Source organism: Pongo pygmaeus, chromosome 17 (assembly GCF_028885625.2).
Source record: "Pongo pygmaeus isolate AG05252 chromosome 17, NHGRI_mPonPyg2-v2.0_pri, whole genome shotgun sequence".
NCBI classification, from domain to species: domain Eukaryota; kingdom Metazoa; phylum Chordata; class Mammalia; order Primates; family Hominidae; genus Pongo; species Pongo pygmaeus.
Window position 1 is genome coordinate 73,790,472 of NC_072390.2, and position 25,440 is coordinate 73,815,911.

At 43.8% G+C, this 25,440-nt stretch overlaps 1 protein-coding gene across 17 annotated transcripts in view; it reads left to right on the top strand.

Moving 5' to 3' along the window:
- Nucleotides 1–25,440, top strand: part of ZNF532 (zinc finger protein 532) — a 124,764-nt gene that overhangs the window by 21,016 nt on the left and 78,308 nt on the right. For 10 of the 17 annotated variants that reach the window (XM_063653766.1, XM_054460845.2, XM_063653763.1 and 7 more), the window contains one exon: nt 14,805–15,002. The exons of 5 other annotated variants lie outside the window; for them this stretch is intronic. In XM_063653766.1, coding sequence (XP_063509836.1) covers nt 14,933–15,002 — 70 coding nt within the window. In that variant the 5' untranslated portion in view covers nt 14,805–14,932. Of the gene's footprint in view, nt 1–14,804; nt 15,003–17,884; nt 17,981–22,783; nt 22,906–25,440 lie in introns of those variants that run through there. 2 more of the 17 variants (XM_063653773.1, XM_063653775.1) reach the window with 2 other exon arrangements.

Below are 25,440 nucleotides of genomic sequence, written 5' to 3' on the forward strand. Positions count from 1 at the left end.
AGCCCATGCTTTTAATCACCTACAGTGTCCTGTGGTTTATAGGTGTCATTTTTATAGCTAATTGGTGGCAGTCTCAGATATCTTTGACGTTCAAAGCCACTGCTAGGTCAACCAGTATTTCTCCTATTGTCAAGAGCCATGAGGCATTTCTTGCTTCAGGAGACTGATGTGGCTGTGCCTACTCAAAGTCCATGAACATTAAAAGATCTTGTGCTGCTTTTATTTATTTTTCTTCCTTTACAGTATATATGTGTGCCTACTTGTGTGCATTTTACAATACAAATAGCTTCTCTTTGGAAATACTTCTAGAACCATCAAACAAGGTTTTTTATTTTTTATTTTTCGAGACAGGGTCTTGCTCCGTCGCTTTGGCTGGGGTACAGTGGTGCAATCTCAGCTTACTGCAACCTTTGCCTCCCGGACTCAGGTGATCCTCCCACCTCGGCCTCCTGTGTAGCTTGGGACTATTAGGTGCACGCTGCCACGTCTGGCTGGTTTTTCTGTTTTTAGTAGAGATGGGGTTTCACCATGTTGCCCAAGCTGGGAACATAGTTTTTATAATCATTTCTATGGCATGAAACTTGAGGTGGTGTCTCTTTAGAAATACTTCTTCATTCTTGCTCTCCCTCCATAGTTGGAGATTTGTTAATTTGTTAAGTCATCTTGGGTTGATGCAGAGGTGTGTCTGGAGAGGAAGTACTGCCAAGAAAAGCATGGAGTTAGAGTTGTTAGGAAAATGGGCTGGAAGCGCCTCCCTCACATGATAACTGTAGGATGCATGCCTGTTTCCCAAAACCAGTTCCTAAAGAGAATATATTTTTAAGAGGCAGGGTCTTGCTCTGTTGCCTAGACTGGAGTGCAGTGATGTGATCTCCGCTAATGGCAGCCTTGAACCTGTAGGCTCAAGCAACCCTCCTGTCTCAGCCTCCCAAGTAGCTGAGACTGCAGGCGTGCAACACCATTCCTGGCTAATTATTATTTTTATTTTTTGTAGAGATGGGGTCTTGCTTTGTTGCTCAGGCTGGTCTCAAACTCCTGGCCTCAAGTGATCCTCCCATCTCGACCTCTTGTTGTGATTAGAGGTGTGAGACACCATCCCCAGTCTCCAAAGACAATAACTTCTTAAACCCGGCTTCACATTTGTCCCAGAGATATCTCATCCTGAAAGAGTCCAGCATCAGGTAAGCTTGGATAATGCTAAAGCCCTGGATCCCCACTTTCAAGATTCACACTGGAGGTTCATGTTAGCTCTGGAAAGTTCTGAGAAGCCTTGAGAAAAGAAATCAGGCTATGTGTGTGTGTATTTAATCTAACATTTCTCAAATTCCTAGACTGTAGAACCCCTTCTTCCCCTTTCTTGGGCGGAAAGTTTAGTAACAGGGGAAACATTCCTGGGTAAATATTCTTCCAAGCTGTTGGTGTCTTTAATGAAATTAATGAAAACTGAGAGAGGGCCTTGTGAGGAAGACTCAGAGGGTTTCATCCATCCTCTTCTCAATATAACATAATGATTGATATACTGATGTAATTAATTCTCTTTCTCTGTGTTTTTTTCCTGTTTTCTGTCCACTCCAGGAAGAGAACTTTTAAATGAATTGATTTTTAAAATCAACGGCAGTGGGCATTCTGTGAGTGATCACTGTGGGGGATGCTCTCAGACATATTTTTTAGATGAAAGGACTGTGTTTCAGAATTCCAAAAGTGTTTTAAGTGAATTTGGTATCTAGTGAGAATTGTTTCATGATTAGCCAGTGGCATCATTTTGGAGGATGAGAACAGCTGTGATACGTGTGCAGGGAGCCTATTTGTCCACTCCCTCAATTCATGGGAGAGGGCCAAGGTCAGGGTTGGCTGGAACAGAGAATTGCTACTGTCTGTATACTAGGACATGGCTCTGGCATGGATGACCGAAGCAAGCAGGTTTATTATGATTCCAGTAGGATTAAGTATTGGTGGGAGGAGGATAGGGTGATATAGGGAAGGCGTTCCTGCTCACATAAGCAGAGTTTTTTAACCTCAGCACTGTTAGCATTTAGGGCTGGATAATTCTTGATTGTGGGGAGGGCTGTCCTGTGTGTCTTAGGATGTTTAGCAGTATCCTTGACCTCTACCCACTATATGCCAATAGCATGCCTCCTCCCCTGAGTTAGAACAACCAAAATGTCTCTGGACATTGCTAAATATAATTGGTGATAGGTCACCCCAGTGGAGAGCCACTGACTTGAAGCCTTGTAGTAAGAACCATACTTCAAAACCTCAGGGGATGAAAATTGCAAAAGACAGACCTCTGTTGAGGGAAGCAAGCCAGTCAGCCTCGTGGACCTGTAAAATCCCCAGAGAAGTACGTTACCTTCAGCTACTAATTTTCTCTTCCATGTTTTTTAATGCTGGAAGTCTCAAAAAGTGTTTGCAAATATTAATATTTTAAATTTAGTGCTTAAAATTTAAAAATTTGGCCGGGCACAGTGGCTTACACCTGTAATCCTAGCACTTTGGGAGGCCAAGGCGGGCAGATCACCTGAGGTCAGGAGTTCAAGACCAGCCTGGTCAATATGGTGAAACCCCGTCTCTACTAAAAAGTACAAAAATTAGCTGGGTGTGCTGGCGCGCTCCTGTAATCCCAGCTACTTGGAGGGCTGAGGCAGGAGAATCGCTTGAACCTGGGAGGTGGAGGTTGCAGTGAGCCAAGATTGTGCCACTGCACTCTAGCCTGGGTGACAAAGTGAGACTCCATCTCAAAAAAAATTTTTTTTAATTGACAAAGTAAATGAGAAGAAGCAGCGACTATTGCTGATAGTTCGGAGCATTTCAGGGACAAAAGCTTCTGTGCAGGATTTACGACTTACGCACAAAAATGTAGAAGGCTTATTTAGGTGACAAAGGAAAATTACTTTGAAGTTATTCTTTTTCTATACTCAAAACATCACTTCTAATGTAGGAAATCAATATTTTGAAGCTACAGTTTTTAGAGATGCTACTAAAAAACATGGTACTTACAAAATGCCAAAGGAATGTTTCTAAAGTTGGTATGAGTTTTCCTCCTAAACCAGGAATCCCTTGTTACTTGTATTCACACAGATAAGTAACTTCTTAGTTTTGAAATATTAAAATTCATCAAACATGCTTCATTAAGGGAAAAAAAGGCAGTTTGTATCTAAACAGTAAAGAAATTTATAAATTTTTTCCTGTTTTCTCATTGTGAAGCTATTTGAATAACCCGTTGGAAGCGAAAGTTATCATGGATTTTCCTGAAGTTTATTAAAAGTGACAGGTTTAGCCTAGACCCTTTCAGTATTTCTGTAAACTCACTGATGAATTAGTAAGCCACCAGTACAAGGGTTTTTTATTTTTTGTTTTTTGTTTTTTTTGACATGGAGTTTCACTCTTGTTGCCTAGGCTAGAGTTCAATGGCATGATTATGGCTCACCGCAGCCTCCGCCTCCCAGGTTCAAGCGATTCTCTTGCCTCAGCCTCCCGAGTAGCTGGGATTGCAGGCATGCGCCACCATGCCTGGCTAATTTTTGTATTTTTAGTAGAGACGGAGTTTCTCCATGTTGGTCAGGCTGGTCTCGAACTCCCAACCTCAGGTGATCCGCCCGCTTCGGCCTCCCAAAGTGCTGGAATTACAGGCGTGAGCCACAGCGCTCGGCTGGGTGTTGTTTTTTTTTTTTTTAAGTTAAAAGAATGTATAGCCAGTGGAAAACAGAGCTTGTACAAAAGTACCTTTGACAGAATTGCCAGGATTGATGATTGTAGGAAATTTGTTATTATCTTCATTTACAGATATACATTATGACCTTCAAAGTTTGCGGGAAATTTAAATTTCCACCTCCTGCCTTTTGTGCACGTATGAGATTTTGAAAATGCAAACCTACACTTACGTGGATGAATTTTGAAAAAATTCTTTTTAGTGTTAGAAGAATACAGTTGGGACCGGGCACAGTGGCTCACGCCTGTAATCCCAGCATTTTGGGAGGCCAAGGTGGGTGAATTACTTGAGGTCAGTAGATTGAGACCAGCCTGGCCAATATGGTGAAACCCCATCTCTACTAAAAATACAAAAATTAGCTGGGCGTGGTGGCAGGCGCCTGTAATCCCAGCTACTCAGGAGGCTGAGGCAGGAGAATCACTGGAACCTGGGAGGCGGAGGTTGCAGTGAGCTGAAATCTGCATCATCGCACTCCAGCCTGGGTCGAGACAATGTCTCAAAAAAAGAAAAAAAAAAGTTGGAAGTAGAGAGTAAAAGCTCAAAATTTCTCTCACCCCGTTTCATAGCCTTTTAAAGCTGGGGGTCCGGATCTGTGGTGGCATCCTTCTGAGCCTTTCAATGAATTTTACTTTATTTATTTATTTATTTTTTTTGAGACGGAGTCTCGTTCTGTCATCCCAGCTGGTGTGTAGTGGCGCCATCTCAGCTCTCTGCAGCCTCCGCCTCCCAGGTTCAAGCAATTCTCCTGCCTCAGCCTCCTGAGTAGCTGGGACTACAGGTGTGTGCCACCACGCCCAGCTAATTTTTGTATTTTTTTAGTAGAGTTAGGGTTTTACCACATTGGCCAGGCTGGTCTCGAACTCCTGGCCTCAAGTGATCCTTCTGCCTTGGCCTCCCAAAGTGCTGAGATTACAGGCGTGAGCCACCGCACCTGGCTCTTTCATTCAATTTTATGTATCTAGGAATTTTACATGTCTATATGCTTAAATATAAAAACATATGCTTATTTTATTTTAGGGTAGTGTATGTATTGTTTTGTGACCTGATTTTTTTTTTTTAACTTAATGTTCAATCTTGATTGTTCCGCTTCAGTACTTAGTGACTCTAACCTTACTTTTAATCAGGGCATGGTACTCCATAAAAAAGGAATGTGCCAAAAACGATGTGAACGCACTTAACACTGTTGAACTGTGCATTTAGATATGGTTACCATGGTAAATTTTATGCTATGTGTATTTTTACCACAATTTGAAAAATAAAGGATGTACCATGATTATTACATAATTGTTTGTGTACCATTGTCATGGATATGTATATGATTTCTGGTGCTTTGCTGTGTTACAAATAACTCTGCACCAAACGTCTTTGTATATGTGATCCTCAATTTGGGAGATTTTATTTCTGTGGTTTAAAACATTGCCCCTGTGCCCTGAGATCAATAACATGTCATCCAGATATAGCACATAGAGGCCTTGCCCATTTTTCTTTAGGAATAACTAGGGGAAGAGTAGGTTTTTTCTATATGGATTTTGAGAATTTATTGGTTGTGGGTATGCTATTAGAGAGAGACTATCCTGTACTAATCTCCTTAGTTGGAGATGTTCTTTCATTAGCTTGTAATCTCAGTAGGTTCCTGGGGAAGCCCTGCCCAGAGCTCATTTTCACTTGTCCTTTACCAGATACCTGCAGGGATGGTCAGCTCCGGTAAATTACCTGGTTCCTAAGGCTTTCCTGACGATGAAATGAAGAACATCCTGAGGGAACACAGGCAGATGATGGAGTTCCGATAGCATTGTTAGGTGGCTTATTCCATAACACAGTTGTGTAGGGGCCCCGAGGGGCCCTGGGCAGCACCCAGGCCTTCTGGTCTCCTGCAGTGGTTTGGTATTTAGTAAACTCTTATGTGTTTGAATTTTTCTGTGCAGAACCACGGTTTTGAAATGCTAATCTGAGGGCAGTCTTGCCCTTTAAATGTACATTTTGTTTTCTGAAGAGAAACATGGGGCAGGTATTTTTGGAGGCTTTATATATTCAGTACGTAGATATTCCACTGTTCAAGAACCTTCACGCTCACAGCAAGTCAGCACAATTCTATTTTTGACTTTTGAGCAAGAAAAAGAAAACACTGGTCATGTGAATTGGCTGGAGTTGCTTAATTTGGTTATTGTTCGATGCATATTTACTTCCAGGGTGATGCACCCCTCTGCCTCTCATGTGTTTGGGGTCAGTTGGGTGGTCTGGTGGGAGAAGAGGGGAAGAAAGAAAATGGGTAGTCTGATGCATCATTGTGTGACCTGTCATCTTCCACCTGGGCTTAACACAAAACCACAAACCAAAACAGAACCCCCACGCTCACAGGAGGGACCGTCATGCAGGACTAGGCAGTATTGCTGGTTGTGGTTAGTGTCCTCTTCCCAATCCTAGGGCCTATCTGAAGGCTGGAGACCACACCGAGTCGGGGCGAGCTGCGGTCAGTGCCACTTCCTGAGGAAGTGACTGAGGCAGCCGGGCTTTGTGAAAGCTGCTTTATCCCTGCGTCCCCCGGGGCGGAGGGGAGCAGAAATAATATGCCAGTGGCTTTTCCTGCGGAATTAAAGGAGCCCTCCCCAAACATCTTTTTATTAGGTTAGAGCTTTGCGTTCATAAATTATTTCTAACTGCTCTCCTATTCTAGTTCTCAGAAAATGGAAGGAGCAGAACTTCATATCTTTAAGGATTTTCTGGGATTATGCTCTAATCTAAATTATGAAAACTTAATATATTTTAAAGGAATTTACTCAGTTGAATAATAAACCACAATCATCATGAGTATTTTATTTTATATAGGCAGACAGCATAAAACTTTTAGATAGTTCATTAATAGAGGAAAATTGAGCATTTTGGAACTTTCATGTGATTTTAGCAAACTGCAAATCAGTCAAATATTAAATCCGTTAACTCCATGTGAAAGTAAAGAATCACTTAGAATGTACAATGTCACGTTTTCTAATTTTATAAATATAAAATCAGATATTTTCCTTGTAAGTTTTCTTTTTAGAAATGAAAATATGGCCGGGTGCAGTGGCTCACGCCTGTAATCCCAACATTTTGGGAGGCCAAGGCGGGTGGATCACCTGAGGTCAGGAGGTCAAGAGCAGCCTGGCCAACATGGTGAAACCCTGTCTCTACAAAAATACAAAAAATTAGCTGGGTGTGGTGACGCACGCCTGTAACCCCAGCTACTTGGGAGGCTGAGGCAGGAGAATCACTTGAACCTGGGAGGCGGAGGTTGCAGTGAGCCAAGATCACACCATTGCACTCCAGCCTGAGCGACAAGAGCGAAACTCTGTCTCCAAGGAAGGCAAAAAAAAAAAAAAAAAAAAAAAAAAAAAAATATATATATATATATATATATATATATATATATATAAAATTTATACAGGCTGAGTATCTCTTATCCGTAATGCTTGGGACCAGCATTTAGGTTTTTTTATTCCAGATTTTGGAATATTTACATTATACTCACCAGTTGAGCATCTCAAGTCTAAAAATCAAAATTTGAAAGTTCCAAATGAGCATTTGAGTGTTAATTCGGCACTCAAAAAGTTTAGGATTTTGGAGCATTTCAGATTTAGAATATTCAGTGTACTTCTCCCCCAAACCCCTTACAAATCATGTTATCTCTTTCTGTGATTTTATTTCTCTCTCTTTTCCAAGCATTTTAGATATGTATGCCCAAGTAGTTAACACATAGAGTTAAAAAGCTCTGAAGTTAGCTAGATAGAGGTGAATAAACCCTCCTTGGGCGCTTCCTGTTTCCAGGTAACTGCCACAAATAAAGAGGGATGCTTGTTCCAGGTGTACCTGAAATTTATCAGGTTGTCTTTCTTGAGCCATATAACACATATCCATGTACTTGTACTTTTTCTGTAAAATACAGTTAGTAAGAAAATAGCACTTACATTAACTTGTACTTTCTACTTAAAAGGATATTTTTCCAAAAGTGGAGTGGGTGTTTAAGAAATACAAACTCTTGGCCGGGTGTGGTGGCTCATGCCTGTAATCCCAGCACTTTGGGAGGCTGAGACAGGCGGATCACTTGAGGTCAGGAGTTTGAGACCAGCCTGGCCAATATGGTGAAACCGCCTCTCTACTAAAAATACAAAAATTATCCCAGCTACTCGGGAGGCTGAGGCAGAAGACTCTCTTGAACCCGAGAGGTGGAGGTTGCGGTGAGCTGAGATCACGCCACTGCACTCCAGCCTGGGTGACAGACTGTGATTCCATCTCAAAACAAAAAACAAAAAAACCCCAAAATTTGGCTAGGTGCGGTGGCTCACGCCTGTAATCCCAGCACTTTGGGAGGCCAAGGCAGGATCACCTGAGGTCAGGAGTTCGAGACCAACCTGGCCAACATGGTGAAACCCTGCCTCTACTAAAAATAAAAAATTAGCCAGGTGTGGTGGCATGCACCTGTAGTCCCAGCTACTCAGGAGGCTGAGGCAGGAGAATCGTTTGAACCCGGGAGGTGGAGGTTGTGGTGAGCCGAGATCGCGCCACTGCACTCCAGCCTGGGAGATGGTGAGACTATGTTTAAAAATAATAATAATAATAATAATTAGCTGGGCATGGTGGCACACACTTGTAATCCCAGCTACTTGGGAGGCTGAGGCAGGAGAATCACTTGAACTCAGGAGGTTGGGGTTGCAGTGAGCCGAGATTTTGACACTGCACTCCAGCCTGGGGAGGAAAATATATATATATGTATACACGTTATATATGTATAAGAGTTTTATATATATATAGTGTGTGTATATATATATATATACACACACGTATATATATATATATACACACGTATATATATATATCACGTATATATATATACACACGTATATATATATATACACACGTATATATATACACACACGTATATATGTACATATATATACACGTGTATTATATATACACACGTATATATACGTGTATATATAGTACATATATACGTGTATATATACACATACATATATATAGTGTGTGTATATATATATACACACATATAAAACTCTTAAGTAAAATTAAGTACCCTGGTTAGTACTTAACTGTTACAACCTGGGTTTATCTAAATATTTGCTTTTCTTGTACCTAGAGGGCCGTTATTGTGCCTTTGACTCCAGTTTGATCCTTATTCTTTTTTTGATATAAAGGTGGTTCCATCATTATCTCCTTAATGACTTCTGGGTTTTTTTCTTTTTTTTAAACCTTAAACTGTACCTGGTATCTCCTTGCCAAAATCCCAGTGACCCCACATTGCTCTGTTACAGGAATTCTTTTCCCTCTGTCCTCGCACTAACCGCCCCCCATTTTTTTTTTGAGAAATTTAAAAAGTAAGGAAGGATATGTGAATTACTTATTAAGTACTACCTGTATTCTCACCAGTCACTGTAATGTGACTCTGTATGCCCAGTCTGTTCCCTCTCCCATTCTTTTTCTTCATCCTGCCCTCTAGCTTCTTCTTCCTCCCCCTCCACTCCACCTCTTCCTCTTCCTCAGACCTCTCCACCTCTTCTTCCCGGTAGGTAAATGGTTCCTCTCCTTCCTTTTTTTTTTTCCTTCTTAAACTATTTTTTTAGATACGGGGCTTCTGTCATCCAGGCTGGGGTGCAGTGATGCTATCATAGCTCACTGCAGCCTCGACCTCCTGGGTTCAAGCGATCCTCCCACCTCAGCCTCCTGAGTAGCAGGAATTACACACATGCCACCATCTCGGGCTAGCCGGGTTCAAGCGATTCTCCTGCCTCAGCCTCCCGAGTAGCTAGGACTACAGACGTGTGCCACCATGCCTGGCTAATTTTTTGTAATTTTTAGTAGAGACGGGATTTCACCATGTTAGCCAGGATGATCTCGATCCCTTGATCTTGTGATCTGCCTGCCTCGGCCTCCCAAAGTGCTGGGATCACAGGCATGAGCCACTGCGCCCGGCCTCTCTCTTTCCTCTTAAAAGGAACCTGGAGGCCTGGCCTGGTGGCTCACGCCTGTAATCCCAGCACTTTCGGAGGCTGAAGTGGGTAGATCACTTGAGGCCAGGAGTTTGAGACAGGCTTGGCCAACATGGCGAAACCCTATCTCTACTAAAAATACAAAAATTATCTGGGCATCGTGGCGCACGCCTGTCATCCTAGCTACTTGGGTGGCTGAGGCACGAGAATCGCCTGAACCCAGGAGGCAGAGGTTGCAGTGAGCCGAGATCATGTCACTGCACTCCAGTCTGGGTGACACAGAGAAACTGTCTCAAAAATGAATGAATGAATGAAACCTGGGATGCTTGTACTTATGAACATTTAAAAAATCAGGTAAAATGGATCACGCTTTGTAAGTGTGATTAAAAAGACTTTTTACTGTTGGTTTTGGTCTGTGTTCTTGCATGTGTTTTAAGCTTTTTACCTAAAATAGGAATTTATTTATAATGAGTTTGACTAAGGATCTCTTAGAAAGTTGGTTAACCTTCTCTGTTCTGACCAGCCCTCGTTTTGTTGTTGAATGTGCCATCCTCTTTCCCACCCTGGTGTGATACTAAGTGCCAGCTTATGCCAGTCTGTCCTCCCTCCTAAAGCTGGATAAACTCCTGGGTTCACGTTTACCTTGAGTTGGGGGAAGTAGTTTATTATTTGGAATAGAACATTCCCTTCAGGCCAAGATCCTTTAGGAAAATGAAAGTAAAAGTGCTAAAATACCAGCCCCCACTCACCCATAAGCAAGGCTGGTTTACTGTGAAATCAAGAATATATAGTATCTTGATGGATAAGAGCATGAGTAAATTATTTTAATGTCTCCATTTCTCTCATCTTTCATTTTATCGTGAGTTAAACATATGTCTTCAGGATTTTAAAGCAAAAGAGTGAAACACAACACTGTGTCTCAAAGGGTTTTTTTCTTTTTTTGTTTAATAAGAGTTCTTATTTTTGTAAGAATTTATGAAGAAAGGTTGTTTTTGTGGTTACTTGCTTTGGCTTTAAACTCTCTTTGGAGAATATCACAATCTAAATTTAAAGGGTACTCTTGAAAACACTGTTGAATTGACACGGAGTGTCTGATTTGATGGAAGCCCCGTAGACCTGGAACAATATCTGTGATATATTGCTGAGTGTGAAAATGCCTATATATGTGTATGTATATTTATGCTTATGTATGCATTTAGAAATCTGTATCCCAAATGTTACCAGTTGATCTCTGGTGAGGAGGCCTCCCAGAGGCCTTTGGTTTCTGTTGCTTATACTTCTGGGTGTTAGAGCATTGGCAAAGAGCACATAATACTCTTACAATAAAATCCAGGAATGAAAGAGGTCCATTTGAACAAAGGGCAGCCTGTTGTCTAAATAAAGCGCTTCACAACGATGCTAGTTTGGCATTCAAGTTTGAGCAGTTGTGATGCAGAAGCAATGTTTGTGTAGAGATTTCGAATCTAAGAGGTTCTGTTGGCTGAAGGTTCCCCAAGTGGGGGTGTGGCAGAGACAGGAGGGGAACCATCATCACTGCAGTAGAACTCATACAAGAGAATTCAGTTTGCTGCTGCTGGTGGGTGAAATGATGATATCTGCGACTGCAGTTTCGGTAGTACTCTGCAAAGACAGTCCCAAGGAATGCTTGTCAATTAACTGAGAGCAAGTCCGGTACTCCAGATTATCAACTCAGCAATTTCTGATTTGTACTTTCTTTTTTTTGAGATGGAATCTTGCTCTGTCGCCCAGGCTGGAGTGCAATGGTGTGATTTCAGCTCACTGCAGCCTCAGCCTCCCAGGACCAAGCGATTCTGCCTCAGCCTCCCGAGTAGCTGGGATTACAGGCGTGTGCCACCACATTCAGCTAATTTTTGCATTTTTAGCAGAGGTGGGGTTTCATGTGTTGGCCAGGCTGGTCTTGAACTCCTGACCTCAGGTGAGCCGCCCGCCTCGGCCTGCCGAAGTGCTGGGATTAAGGGCGTTATGTACTTTAAAGAATAAAAAAAGAATAATTAGAAGTGTCTGAGTTGATTTAGAAATCAGTGAATCTCTTGCTATTATTATGTTAATAGTTTGCTTTTAGAAATGAGATAACTAGTTGCCTGGTGCCTGGCGTGGCGGCTCACACCTGTAATCCCAGCACTTTGGGAGGCTGAGATGGGTGGATCGCTTGCCCAGCTTGGGCAACGTGGCTGTGGCGAAACCCTGTCACTACAAAATATCAAATATTAGCCGGGTGTGGTGGCTCATGCCTGTAATCCCAGCTCCTCGGAAGGCTGAGGTGGGGAGGATCGCTTGAGCCCGGGAGGTTGAGACCACAGTGACTCGTTATCACGTCACTGCACTTCAGTCTGGGCGACAAAGCAAGACTCTGTCTCAAAAAAAAAAAAAAAAGAAAGAAATGAGATAATTGGGAAGCTCTGTGAATTTTGGACCCACATGTTTATTGTATTGATCTGTTAGGACTGCTTGAGAGCTAACTTGTCACCTGTGAAATGGTTGGCTTGATATTTTGATATTTAAAGGTTTGCCTTTTGCTTCTGGTGGGTACAAGCCAGAGAGAGCAGTGGTTACATGGAGGTAGAATGGTGACTCGTTTTTACCTAACTGGATCAGCTGGGTGGTTCCTGAATCTCCTCACTGGGCTGATTGTGGCTCTTTGCTTGTCCTGTATTTACTGTCTGGTGGTGAGACAGAAGAACCACCATGTTCTTCTGGTTCTAGACTCAAACTACGGAGAGAAGGAAGAGATGTGCCTGGCATCATTTCTGTGTTGGAGTAACTTTGTGGTAGATTGCTGTGGCCTTTCCTTATGGCCTGTCACTTGTCTTACATTCTTCAGAGCATTTATGCACAGGAGCATAAATATATGATTTTCATCTTGCCATTGAAAGTAGACTTTCCAGCCGGGCGTGGTGGCTCATGTTTGTAATCCTAGCACTTTGGGAGGCCGAGGTGAGCAGATAACTTGAGGTCAGGAGTTCGAGACCAGCCCGGCCAACATGGTGAAACCCCATCTCTACTGAAAATACAAAAAAGTTAGCCGGGTGTGGTGGTATGTGCCTGCAATCCCAGCTACTCGGTAAGCTGAGGCAGGAGAATCGCTTGAACCTGGGAGGCAGAGGTTGCTGTGAGCTGAGATTGCACCACTGCACTCCAGCCTGGGTGACAACAGCGAGACTCCATCTCAAAAAAAAAGAAAATAGACTTTCCTTGGTCTAGGAAGAGTTTAAATAATGGAATAAGTGAAAAGGATGTTCTTACTAATCAAATCCAGTAAACTATGGCTTGTTGTGGGTATTAATTTGCTAGGCTTTATGAATATTGACCTCCTTATTCTTCCCTAAGGAAGTAATTAATCATTTGCCTTTTGTGTGGTCTTGATCTTCCTTTTATGCACCTTGTTTTCATTAGACTTGATGCCATCCTCGATTTTCAGGCACTACTTCGCATTTTACGAACAAACTACCCTGTCAATTTTTCTAGATATTTTAGCATATTTTCTAGGTTAATGTTGTTGTCTACTTGGAATATTTAGAGATTAATGTACATGAACATTTTGGGAGCTGGACATGGTGGCCTGTAGTCCCAGCACATGGAAGGCTAAGGCAGGAGGATCATGTGAGCCCAGAAGTTTAAGACCAGCCTGGGCAACATAGGCCTTGTCTCTGTAGTTTAGAAGGAAAAGCATTGTGGAACTCAGAGAAAAGTTACTATCCCACAGGAAAAGCCAAAAGAAATTGTGCCTGAGCCATTCTCCTTCTTTTCCCCCATCCCTGTGGCACAGAGCCATTGGCAGAGGCTCTAATTGGGCTTTTCTGTGTAAATTGTTGCTAAAGTTTGACCTAAATCGGCTTGCCCAACTTCAGTTTTCTGCCAGGGTGCCAGTCACAGATGGTATTGGTGGCCCTCCACTGAGCAGTAGCTACGTCGTCTTCTAGATGCTTGCAGCCTCTGTCTCACATTTGGCTGCAAAGGAACAGACGTGTGTCTTTAAGGCAGTATTTCCCAAAAGGGCACGTACACCTCCCAGATGCTGTTAGGGAAAAGAGAGTCCAGAGGTCAGATAGATTTGATAAATATTTTATGCTCTAGCCCTTCTTGGCGATTCAAAATGTGCTTTAATATATTAAAGCTCTCAAAGTGGGTTGGGGATAAAGATTTGGGGAACTCTTGTGGCAAAGAAACCAGTTTAAACTTTGTTTAACCATTTGACCCTAAGATCTCCTTTGTTCCTAATGTCTATAAACATTCTGGGAGACAGTGATGGACGTGCCTGCCTGTTGGAGCTGGCTGAGGCTGGCTGCCAGTCTATATCGTACGTGTCTCTTCCCAGCTCCACCAGGACATCTTGTTAGTAGCTTGAAATGTATCCCAGTGGGAGGATCTAAGTCACAGAAATGGGCAAAGGCTAAAAACCGGGGCTCCCCTCCTCTCACACTCCTTGTTGCTAAAGGTTGCTAGCATGTTGCTGGTATTTATCAGCCCATTTCCCTAAAGGTATCACAAGGGGTGCCAGACATTAGAATACAGTGCATTTCTCAAATCTTCACTTTTTTTTTTGAGACGGTCTCACTCTGTCGACGAGGCTGTACTGCAGTGGCATGATCGTAGCTCACTAGCAGCCTTGAGCTCCTGGGCTCAAACAGTTCTCCTACCTTAGCCTCCCAAGTAGCTGAGACCCACAGGTACATGCCACCATGCCTCACTAACTTTAAATTTTTAAAATAGAATGAGGTCTCACTCTGTTGCCCAGGCTGGTCTTAAACTTTTGGCCTCAAGCGATCTTCCCACCTCAGCCTCCCAAAGTGTTGAGATTACGGGCGTCACCCAGCCAGATCCTTGCTTTTCAATGCAGTGTAACTTTCTTCCCTGTTAAATCTAGCAGTGTGTGTTTTTTGTTGTTGTTGTTTGTTTTTTGAGTAAAATATACATAATATTTGTCATCTTAACCATAAGTGTACAGTTCAGTGAGATGAAATATGTTACCCTTGGTAAAACTTTTTCATCACCTTGAAAAAAAGCTCTGAACCAAATAAATAACTCTCCCTTCTCACCTTCCTCCTGCTTGTGGTAACTTCTCTTCTACTTCCTGTCTCTTAATTTGCCTATTCTAGGCACTTCAAGTAAGTGCAGCAGTTTTTATCTGGCCAATCTGCTGTGACCCAGTCAAGCCACCACCCATGTCTGGGCTGGGAAGGTGGGGAAAGAGGCTGCTGCACATGCTTGGGATGTCTTCAGCCATATGCATCTGTCCATCTGTTCATCCACCCATCCGTCTGTCCATCCGCCCACTCATCTATCTGTTTATCAAGGTATAACAAAGAGGTACAGCTTTTTTATTCCTCTCCCTCTGTACCCTATTTGGGCCTTATTTATGTTTCTCTTCTTATAAACCACCTCAGATCTTTCTGTAGAGGTATTTATTAAGTAAAACAACACCACCACATGACGGACATAAATACTGAAAAGACCAGTCGATCGGAAGGATTAATCAGTAGAGGGAGGTGTTTTCAGGGGCTTTAGACAGGAGGAAGATAGCCTAGGCTGACAAATGGAGCAGATGAAGATAAATCGGCAAAATAAGTAGGGAGACAAGATCCCTGTCCCATGTGACCATGCATTTGCAAGCAGGCAGCCCAGCGAGGTAGAGGCATGAAGGGCTGTAAGGACTGCGCTCTTCAAAGGGCTGTGGTTTTGTTCTGGGGTCTAGTCTTAGGGTGTAAGCTTTTTTCTCTTCTCTTTCTGTTTTTCCCCCAGGGCTTGAACAGATTCACAAAATATTCTCAGGGTTGGAATTTCTCTTTGATTCTGGTCTTGGTTAGCAGGGGTGGGGGGGATTGTTATGAACATTTCATTAGGTGTGTGTGCTCTTAGATATGGTCAGTTTGACTGAACAGTTGCTCTGTTTCTGCATTAAGAACATAATTTTGTAAGTTTTGTAGCTTTTTGGAATATAAAGTAGTTGAATACTTAAAGCTCCCCCTGCTGCCTTCCCTTTATTTTTAACTTGGACTGAGCAAGGTTCTTCTAAATGCATTGAGGTTGGGGGGAAAAAGACCTAAAAAAGAAAAATACACTGAATAATACTTTCGACATATACATGAAACCTGATTTTGCAATCTAAAATGACTGTTTTTGGGTTTTCAATTATGGAACATTTTCTGACAAATAATAGAATTTGCTGTATTTCACTGTAAACAGTTTTGAGAATGCGCTAAATGCAGCAACAACCTTAGGATTAGTTATCACGACAGATTGGCATTAGGAAAAATGATGAGTATATTTTCTGTTCTGGAGGAATGAGACTTGAAGAGCAGAGCAATTTTTAAGTTATTTACATCGAGGGAAGAGATGTAAAGTTAAGATTGGCTGGGCGCGGTGGCTCACGCCTGTAATCCCAGCACTTAGGGAGCCCGAGGCAGGTGGATCACCTGAGATCAGGAGTTTGAGATGAGCCTGGCCAACATGGCGAAACCCCATCTCTAATACGAAAATTAGCCAGAAGTAGTGGCAGGCGCCTGTAATCTCAGCTAGTTAGGAGGCTGAGGCGGGATAATCGCTTGAATTCAGAGGCGGAGGTTGCAGTGAGCCGAGACCATGCTACTGCACTCCACCTTGGGTGACAAAGCAGTGGGACTCTGTCTCAAAAATAAATAAGTAAATAAATAAATGAATAAAGATTATTACTTACCTCCTTTCAACAATTTAAAATTCTTTGTCAAAGTAATACATGTACGTAGATAAAAAAATAGTACTTTACATCATAATTCCCTTAGGCAGTGAATTTGAGTTTTTTGGTTTGTTCTGTTATTTCTAAATAATGTGCTTACACCGCTAAACTTGGACTTGTTCATTTGAGATAGTACCTGCTGACTGTGTGTGGTCAGAGAGAAGGTGACAGGCCTGGACTGTGGAGGCAGAATCCCCTTGCTCACTAGCCACATGTCCTTGAGCAAGACACTTAAACTTCTGTGTCTTATAGAATAGGAATAATCACCACAATCATCATAATGGCTCCGAGGCCTACCTTTAATGTTTGTAGGGCCTGGGGCAAGAGTACTAATGGAGACCAGGTGGCTAAATATTTAAAAGGTATATTTAAATATTTACAAGGTACGTATGATATGCCTAAATATTTAAAGCGTTCAAATCTAGCTCTGTCTATGGCCTGGCCCCTGTGTTCACCCAGGGCCTTGCAGCCTACTCTCCCTGAAGACCAGAGTCTAACAGACAGCCTCACACTTGGACCAGCCCTGAGCCAGGCCCCGGCGTCTGCCCCGGCAGCCCAGCGTGGATGCTGCGCTAGACCCGCTGATCCCAGGTGTAGTCTTGGCAGCTCAAGCTTCCCAGGAGCCTGTCTCCATCTAGGGTGATTTTATCGTATTCCCTCACACCTTGATTCTCTGATTTCCAGGCACTTCTAAGCACCTCCCCAAAACTGTACCATCTGTGCTGGGGAAATCAGGGAGCCTGTCCTGCCTAGACACCCACTTTTTCTCTGGTACCCCAGGGCAGGGGCTGTGATCTGCACATACATGCCCCCGCTTCCCCACTCACCTGTCTCTCCCAGAATTCCTTCTTGTTCAGCCAGTTTCCAAAATTAAAAGGGAATGAAACAAAACTTTCCCATGAGACTGAGAAGCATAGTCTCTGGCTTTCAGCGCTGGAGAGAAATGGGTTGTCTACCACGCAGGCTGGGGCAGAGCCCCCCTTGTCTGGAGGCACAGGTGCTGAGTGCGGGTAGATTGCTGTGGGGATCCATGCGCTCACAGCGGCAAGCCTCTTAAAATAGAGTCCGGACACAGCGAGTCTGTGTGATTGTTGGTTCTGCTGCTTCGCTTTTTGGAGCTCTGTAATTTCACTCCAGTGTGGACTTCTTTCCACCTCTTGTACTGGGCCAGCAGAGGTAGAGAGTTGTCAGACTTAGCAAATAAAAAATACAAGATGCTCAGATAAACAGTGGAACATCCTTACACTACAAGATGATTTGTTTTTCTGAAATTCAGATTTAACTTGGCATCCTCTATTTTTCTGGCAGCCTAATGAGGCCCTTTCAATTGGATTGTCTCCTTTTGTCTTGGGAGATGTTCGTGTGTTATTTCTGTAATAATGTCCTCTTTACATTTTCCCTTTCTGAAACATTTTATTTATTTATTTATTTTTTTTGAGATGGAGTCTTGCTCTGTCGCCAGGCTGGAGTGCAGTGGCGCTATCTTGACTCACTGCAACCTCCGCCTCCCGGGTTCAAGCGATTCTGCTGCCTCAACCTCCCGAGTAGCTGAGACTACAGGTGCGTGCCACCGCGCCCAGCTTATTTTTGTATTTTTAGTAGAGACAGGGTTCCACCATGTTGACCAGGGTGGTCTCAATCTCTCAACTTCATGATCTGCCCGCCTCGGCCTCCCAATGTGCTGGGATGACAGGCGTGAGCCACTGTGCCCAGCCTGAAACACTCTTTTTAGTCAGATTTTGGACCAGCTGGATTGAACTTTTAATTTTCATACCTTTTCTCTCCTATCGTCTGTCTTTATTTTCTAGTTATACTCTTGGGGAGTGATCATGATTTCCTTGACTCTGTTGTTTCACCTATTTTATCTTTCATTTCAGTTATTAATATTTATAATTTCCAAAAGTTCCTTCATAACTTCCTGTCCATTTTTCTCTGAGGATACTAATTGTACATATATTCTTTTCTTCCTCTCCTTGTAGCATCTCTGTCCTCTTTATTTTTGATTTTTGTTTTGATTCGGATCTCTTTTTGTCTAGCGGTTTTCCCATGCATCTGGTGATTGTTTAGGGATGAGGCTGTGGAGAGCTGCCCGGGAGCTCTGTCTGCACAGCTGCGGCCTGTCCTCCAGGGGCTTCTCTGTGATTCCTCGTGGAGCTGGACTCATCAGAGGATCGCAGCAGTCAGCATCCGGAATCTTTTCACTGGAGCTTTTGTTTTCCTAGGAGACTTGTCCATGCTTCTGCCTGGGGGATAAACTTGGCTTTATTTAGGCTGTAGGGCTGGAGGAAATGGAGGTCAGGCTCTCTGTTCTGGTTTCTGTCTCATGCTCACCCTGTGGCCCTGAACCCTGAGCTTCCACGGCTTTGATAGCCCAGAGATTCTCCTCTCCCTTCTCCCTAGCTTCCCCAGCTGATGCAGGGTCGGGGGCTCCCTGTTTCCAGCCCTGCCCCGCTCCCTGCTTCCTTTGCTGGGTCCAAGGCCTGGGTGTCTCTGCAGCTCTAGGACTGACCGTCCCCACCTCCATGGCAGCCTCCTACCAGACCTTAGGACGGAGCTTCGTGACCTGGCGGTCACCTGCCCCTTCCTGTCCTCCTCCTCTTCCCCAAACTTTGTTGATGCCTCACCTTGGCTTTGACTCCATTCTCACAGCATATTGTTTTTGGTAACCATTATTGAGATACAGTTCACATACCATGCCACTCGCCTCTTTAAAGCACACAGATCAGTCGGTCTAGCACTTTTCTTTTTTTCTTTTTTAGAGACGGAGTCTAGCTGTGTTGGCCAGGTTGGTCTTGAACTGCTGACCTCAGTCCTCCCGCCTCAGCCTCCCAAAGTGGGATTACAGGTGTGAGCCACTGTGCTTGGCTTCTGGCAGTTTTCAAGCGTCTGTAGAGCCATTGTGCAGAGGAGTTGCCTTGGGGAGCTGAGTCCAGGCCCCTCCGATATCTTCTTGGTTCAGAAGTAGAGGCTGTGGGCTGTGTGAAAATAGATAGGACTTTTAGTCACTTAATGTATTTTACTATGATGCATTTGCTCTTTAGCCAGCACCTGCTCTTTGGAGAGCACTGGTGTGGGTAATTTTGCAAAGTGGAATCTGGAACTCTAAACCAGTGAGGGAGAGAAGACAAATACACAAGCAGACAACAGTACCTATTACAAGTGACAATGAGTGCACCTGCGGGGGTGGAGTCACCAGTTAGCGTGGCCTAAGGATTGTCCCGAATGGGTACTGGCCTCATCATCCTGGCTGCTCCTGGAGAACCTTGTCCCCATCTCATCTGGAGCTCCAGGATTTCTTTGTTGGCTTCGCACCCCACCCTGCTCTCACAGCCTGCCTGGCTAGTGCTGACTTGCTGGTGGCCTGGCCAGTGGGTGCCCACTGGCTCCCCTCCCTGAGGATCTCAGTGGTCTCACTCTGTCACCCAGCCTCCCTGAGGCTGCCTCCCTTCCAGAGAACTGGACAGCTAGGAGTAGACACGTTAACAGCATGGTGAGGACTTCTTAGCCCACTTCCTCTTTGTCTTCTCTCTAACAGCAGTTTCTCCATGCCTGTTCTCCTCCAGCTTCTCTTAGAGTGTTTGTTTCGGGGCTTGGGGACCACTGCTATGGTTTGGGGTTCCTGGCTCATGTCACATTGTGGCTGCGCATCCCAGTGCTCTGCTCTCTGTGGGGCCTGGTCTGTGAGCCCGACCCTGTGCAGCGGTGTTGTCTGTGTCAGCATGGTGTGGAGGTGTGGGGTGGGCAGGGTTAGACGGGGGCGGTTGAGATCATAGCCCATCTTTGGTTAGTGCTTGATGGGGAAGACACAAGTCTCAAAGTCAAAAGCAAGAGTCACAGGGGACCCAGAAATGCTGAGATGTTTTGTGGATTGATGAAATTTTGTTGCCCTTTTTTTTGAGATAGGGTCTCCCGCTGTTGCCCCAGACTGGCTTGCAGTGGCGTGATCATTTTGCTGCCTTTTAAGAGAAACCTGTGCATTCTTTTTCATTTCTGAGCTCCAGGTGACCCTTCTCCTTTTTTTTTGAGATGGAGGTTTGTTCTTGTTGCCCAGGCTGGAGTGCAATGGCGCAATCTCGACTCACTGCAGCTTCCACCTCCCAGGTTCAAGCGATTCTCCTGCCTCAGCCTCTCGAGTAGCTGGGATTACAGGCATGTGCCACCACACCCAGCTAATTTTGTATTTTTAGTAGAGACAGGGTTTCTCCATGTTGGTCAGGCTGGTCTCGAACTCCCGACCTCAGGTGATCCACCTGCCTCGGCTTCCCAAAGTGCTGGGATTATAGGGGTGAGCCACCACACCTGGCCCCAAGTGATCCTTCTAGTGGCCAATACCTAGAGTAGGACTGGAGGTACATCCACATTAGGAGAAAGGCTGTGCTTTTGAAAGTGAATGAAATGCACTAGGGAACCGGTGCCAGCACTCTGCGAAGTACCCAAGAATCCCCTCATTTTTCTTTTTCCTCTGATCATACCATCATCACCTCACAACTTCTTCACTTTCTCTTCTCAAGAATATTAATTTAGTTTTTCCCATTTAATTTTTAGAATAAATAAAGGAAGAAAATAGCCTTTTAATGTCTGTGTGCTTGGCGTTTTCCATGTTACTTGTTTCCATTTGTAGAATAACCCTGTGATACGGCTGTTAACTATTAGTTCCCCTTTTGGAAGATGAGGAAATTGAGGCTCTTCCTTCAGTAGAACCTGAAGAATGAGTTCTTCATACTTGGCTAATGGAGATAAGTGTGTGTTGGGGGAGGCATTCCAGGTCAGAGGCTATCCAGAAGGGCAAACCAAGAAGGAAAGCTGGGCCTGCGAAAAACACATGCGGAACCGCAGCAGCTCATGGTTGGGGGCAGATTGTATTGGGAATTTGGTGTGAGGCCAAGGAGTTTGGACTTAATTTGGAAGGTGATTCCAGGATTTTTAATAGGAGGAGTGATAGCTATAATTAAAAGGAATTTTAGAAAGATTTATCTGGAAATTCTGAATGAGAGGCTGGAGACAGGGAGAACAGAGCATTGGTCTCGGTGTGAGATGAGATGGTCAAAATAGAGGACTGACAGCGATTATAAAGAGAATGAGGGTGCAGCTGCAAAACAGCGCCAGGGAAGCGGGCAGGGCCCAGGGAGAAGAATTGGAGGTGAAATTCTTAGTTTGAGAAAATAGTGGTATTGAAAGAGAGGAGTCTGATATTGAGTAAGAGATGACGAAGTTAGTTTAAGAAAGCTGAAATGGTTGTGGGATATCTGATTGTAAATACCCGCAAGGCACTTGAACTAGATATCTCAAGAAAAACAAAAACCAGATTTGAACCTCTCTGAAGTGAAGTGACCGTGGTTTGATGTGGGGGTGTTTACTGAATACAGTTTTAAAAAATCAGAAGTCTGAAGTTTAAACCGTGGACAATGTGTGCATTTATAGATTGCCCTTTAGAGATTTAAGAAATTTTCAGCATACATTGGGAACAGTTGAACTAATTTTTTAAAACTTCCCCTGCATGTCCTCCCTTGGTAATAATAGGTGGCCTTTTTGCTTTTATCGTTCAATATGTTCTTCATATAAAAATTGTATGCGGCTGGCCATGGTGGTTCATGCCTGTAATCACGGCACTTTGGGAGGCCGAGGCAGGTGAATTGCTTCAGCTCAGGGGTTTGGGACCAGCCTGGGCAACATAGTGAGACCTTGTATCTACAAAAATATAAAAATTAGTCAGGTGTGGTGGTGTGCACCTGTAGTCCCAGCTACTTGGGAGTCTGAGGTGAGAGGAATGGCTTGAGCCTGGGAAGGGGAGGCTGCAGTGAGCCGAGATCACACCACTGCATGCCAGCCTAGACAACCTAGCGAGACCTTGTCTCAAAAAAAAAAAAAAATTAATGTATACGGTTAAGATGGTAAATTTTATGTTTGTGTGTTTTACCATGATTAAAAAAAGCTAAATGTACACGTGGCTATATTTTAAAGGGAAACGGTAGTTCCTATTTATGGGTGTTAATTTTTAGAATTGAAAACCCAGTTATATTGCTGTTGTGGAAGGAAAGGCTAGCACTGTTAGACGATACCTGAAGGATGGAGAGAGAGAGAGAAATAATTTCTTTCCTTGTGACCCCTATAACCAAATTCTTAGGAGGGACCTATTGTTTTTTAATAAGCTGTTATTTCATATATTAAGTGATCAGTGATCCAGTTGTTGTGTTGTCTACCATTGGCCAAAAAGATAAATCAAATAAATCATTTATCATCTCCGGCCACAGACTGGGGCTGGCTGTAGTCGTGGAAGATCATCTCAATGATTTTGCATGCAGAAATCATAGAGAATGCAAACTTTTGAAATTCTATTTTTTCTTTTTTTTTTTTTTTTTTGAGACTCGGTCTCACTCTGTCACCCAGGCTGGAGTGTAGTGGCACGGTCTTCGCTCACTGCAACCTCCGACTCCAGAGTTCAAGCAGTTCTCGTGCCTCAGCCTCCCGAGTAGCTGAGATTACAGGTGCGTGACACCATGGCCGGCCAATTTTTGTATTTTTAGTATAGACAGGGTTTCACCATGTTGGCCAGTCTGGTCTTGAACTCCTGGTCTCAAGCGGTCTACCTGCCTCAGCCTCTGAAAGTGCTGGGACTACAGGCGTGAGCCACCAAACCCGGCCTGAAAATTGTGTTTCTAATAACCTATGGTTTAAAAGTTGCTACATCATTTTGATTAGTCGCTGACCTTGAGGCAGTTTACTGGTGAGAGGAGAACATGGAAAGCCAATATCTACATATCCAGAGCTGTTAAACACTGTAGGAATTACTTCTTTTTTTAGGTTGCTTTTCACCAATATTCTTTGGAAGTAAAAGGATTATAGTACACAACATCTCATCCCGGCTCCCCCTGCATTTTCACACTCCCAGGTTCTCCTCTTTTTTTTTTTTTTTTTTTTTTTTTTTGAGACAAGGTCTGGCTCTGTCGCCCAGGCTGAAGTGCAATGGCACGAACATACTCACTGCAGCCTCTGCCTCCAGGGCTCAAGCCATCCTTCCACTCCAGCCTCTGGAGTAGCTGGGACTATAGGTGTGCTCCACCACGCCCATGTAAATTTTGTGTTTTTTGTAGAGATGGAGTTTTGCCATGTTGTCCAGGCTGGTCTCAAACTTGTGAGCTTTTGGCCTCCCAACGTGCTGGGATTATAGGCGTGAGCCATCATGCTTGGCCAGTTCTCTTTAACTATTCACTATTTCTATCTTACTTTAAAAACAACCAACCAACCCACCACCAACAACTAAAGTCTGTGCCTTATTTGGATTTCCTTAGTTTTTACCTATTGTCCTTTTTCTGTTCCAGGAGTCCATCGCTAGGATATCACGTTACATTTAGTCTTCAGACTTTACTTGGCCATGACCATTTCTCAGACTTACCCTTGTTTTCCATGACCATGACAGTTGTAAGGAACACTGGTCAGAGATGTCGTAGGAGGTCCCACCGTTGGGATTTGTCTGATGTGTCTCCTGTGGTCAGGCTGGGGTAGTGTGTCTCTGGGAAGAAGGTCTCAGAGGCAGTGTGCCATTCTCATCACAGCCCAGGGACATACCATCCGTGTGACTTACCGCAGTTGATGCTGACCTTGACCACCTGGCTGAGGTTGTGTTCATCAGGTTTCTTTCTCCACGGTAAAGTTGCTTTTTTCTCCCCTTTCCGTACTGTCCTCGGAAGAAAGTCATTGAAGGGGCAGGGAGTTCTTCACTGCATAAGGGTGGGGCGTCTACATAAATTACTTTGGAACTTCTGCACAGGGGATGGTTTGCATATCCTGTTTAGTTATTCCATCATTTATATCAGTATGCATTCATGGGTATTTATTTAATATTTTGGGTTGTAACACAACACTACTTTATTTTGTTGCCTGGATTGTTCCAGTTTTCCATGGGCTTCTATGTCCCTTTGACACGCCCCATCAGTGTAGTTTTTTTTGGGTTTTTTGGAGGCAGGGGGACATTCAGCTCTTTCTTACTTTCTGACACTATAAGATTCATTGGTAGGTGCATTTCCTGCCCATTCTTAGATCAGTCATTTCTCCGAGGAGCCCTGGCTTCGTTCAGTGGATGGTGTGGGAAATGCAGCTCCGGGCAGGTTGTCTTCCTCACTTTTGGTTGTTGTCAGGCACCTGCACTGGTGCTGAGTTCACCCTCTCCCACGACCTCACTTTCTTCTTTTTCCTGTCTAGTTTTGCCGTAGATTGCCCAGCTCTGATTTTTACAGCTGTCAGGTTTTTAGAAGACCAAGCTAATACAAAATTATTATTACTTGAATGAGAAATTGACTGCTTCTTTATGTGATCTGAATTCCAGTATTAATACTACGTAGGAATCTGGCTGTAAAGATTGAGTTTGGATTGATAGTGTTTTTGGACTGTGATTTGTCTTTTATTACAGCGTCCAGGAACTTTACAGATTTATGAACCATAGTGAAATAGTTAAAAACTTATTAAAGTTAAATTTTAACAAAGACCCAAATCTCAGAGTTTTGCATTTCTGTATAATTCTTGGGGTTCCCTTGGGAAAACTCACTTGCGAGGTTCCTGAGGACCTGGAAAAGATGGCTCACAGGTCTCACCTCCTCCTCCACCTATCTACAGAGGAGACAGCCTCATGTTTTGCAGGGCGCAGAGAAGCAGGGGTCTTTTCAGATATGACCATTAAGGCTCCTGCTGCTGCTGCTGCTGCTTATGAGTTTTTTTTTTTAAAGATGGAGTCTTGCTCTGTTGCCCAGGCTAGGGTGCAGTGGCATGATCTCGGCTCACTGCAACCTTCGCCTCCTGGGCTCAAGCGATTCTCCTGCCTGAGCCTCCTGAGTAGCTGGGATTACAGACGCGTGCCACCATGCCTGGCTCATTTTTGTATTTTTAGTAGAGATGGGGTTTCACCACGTTAGCCAGGCTGGTCTTGAACTCCTGACCTCGTGATCCCCCCTGCCCACCTTGGCCTCCCAAAGTGCTGGGATTAGAGGTGTGAGCCACTGCACCCAGCCGAGAAGTTTTTTTTTTTG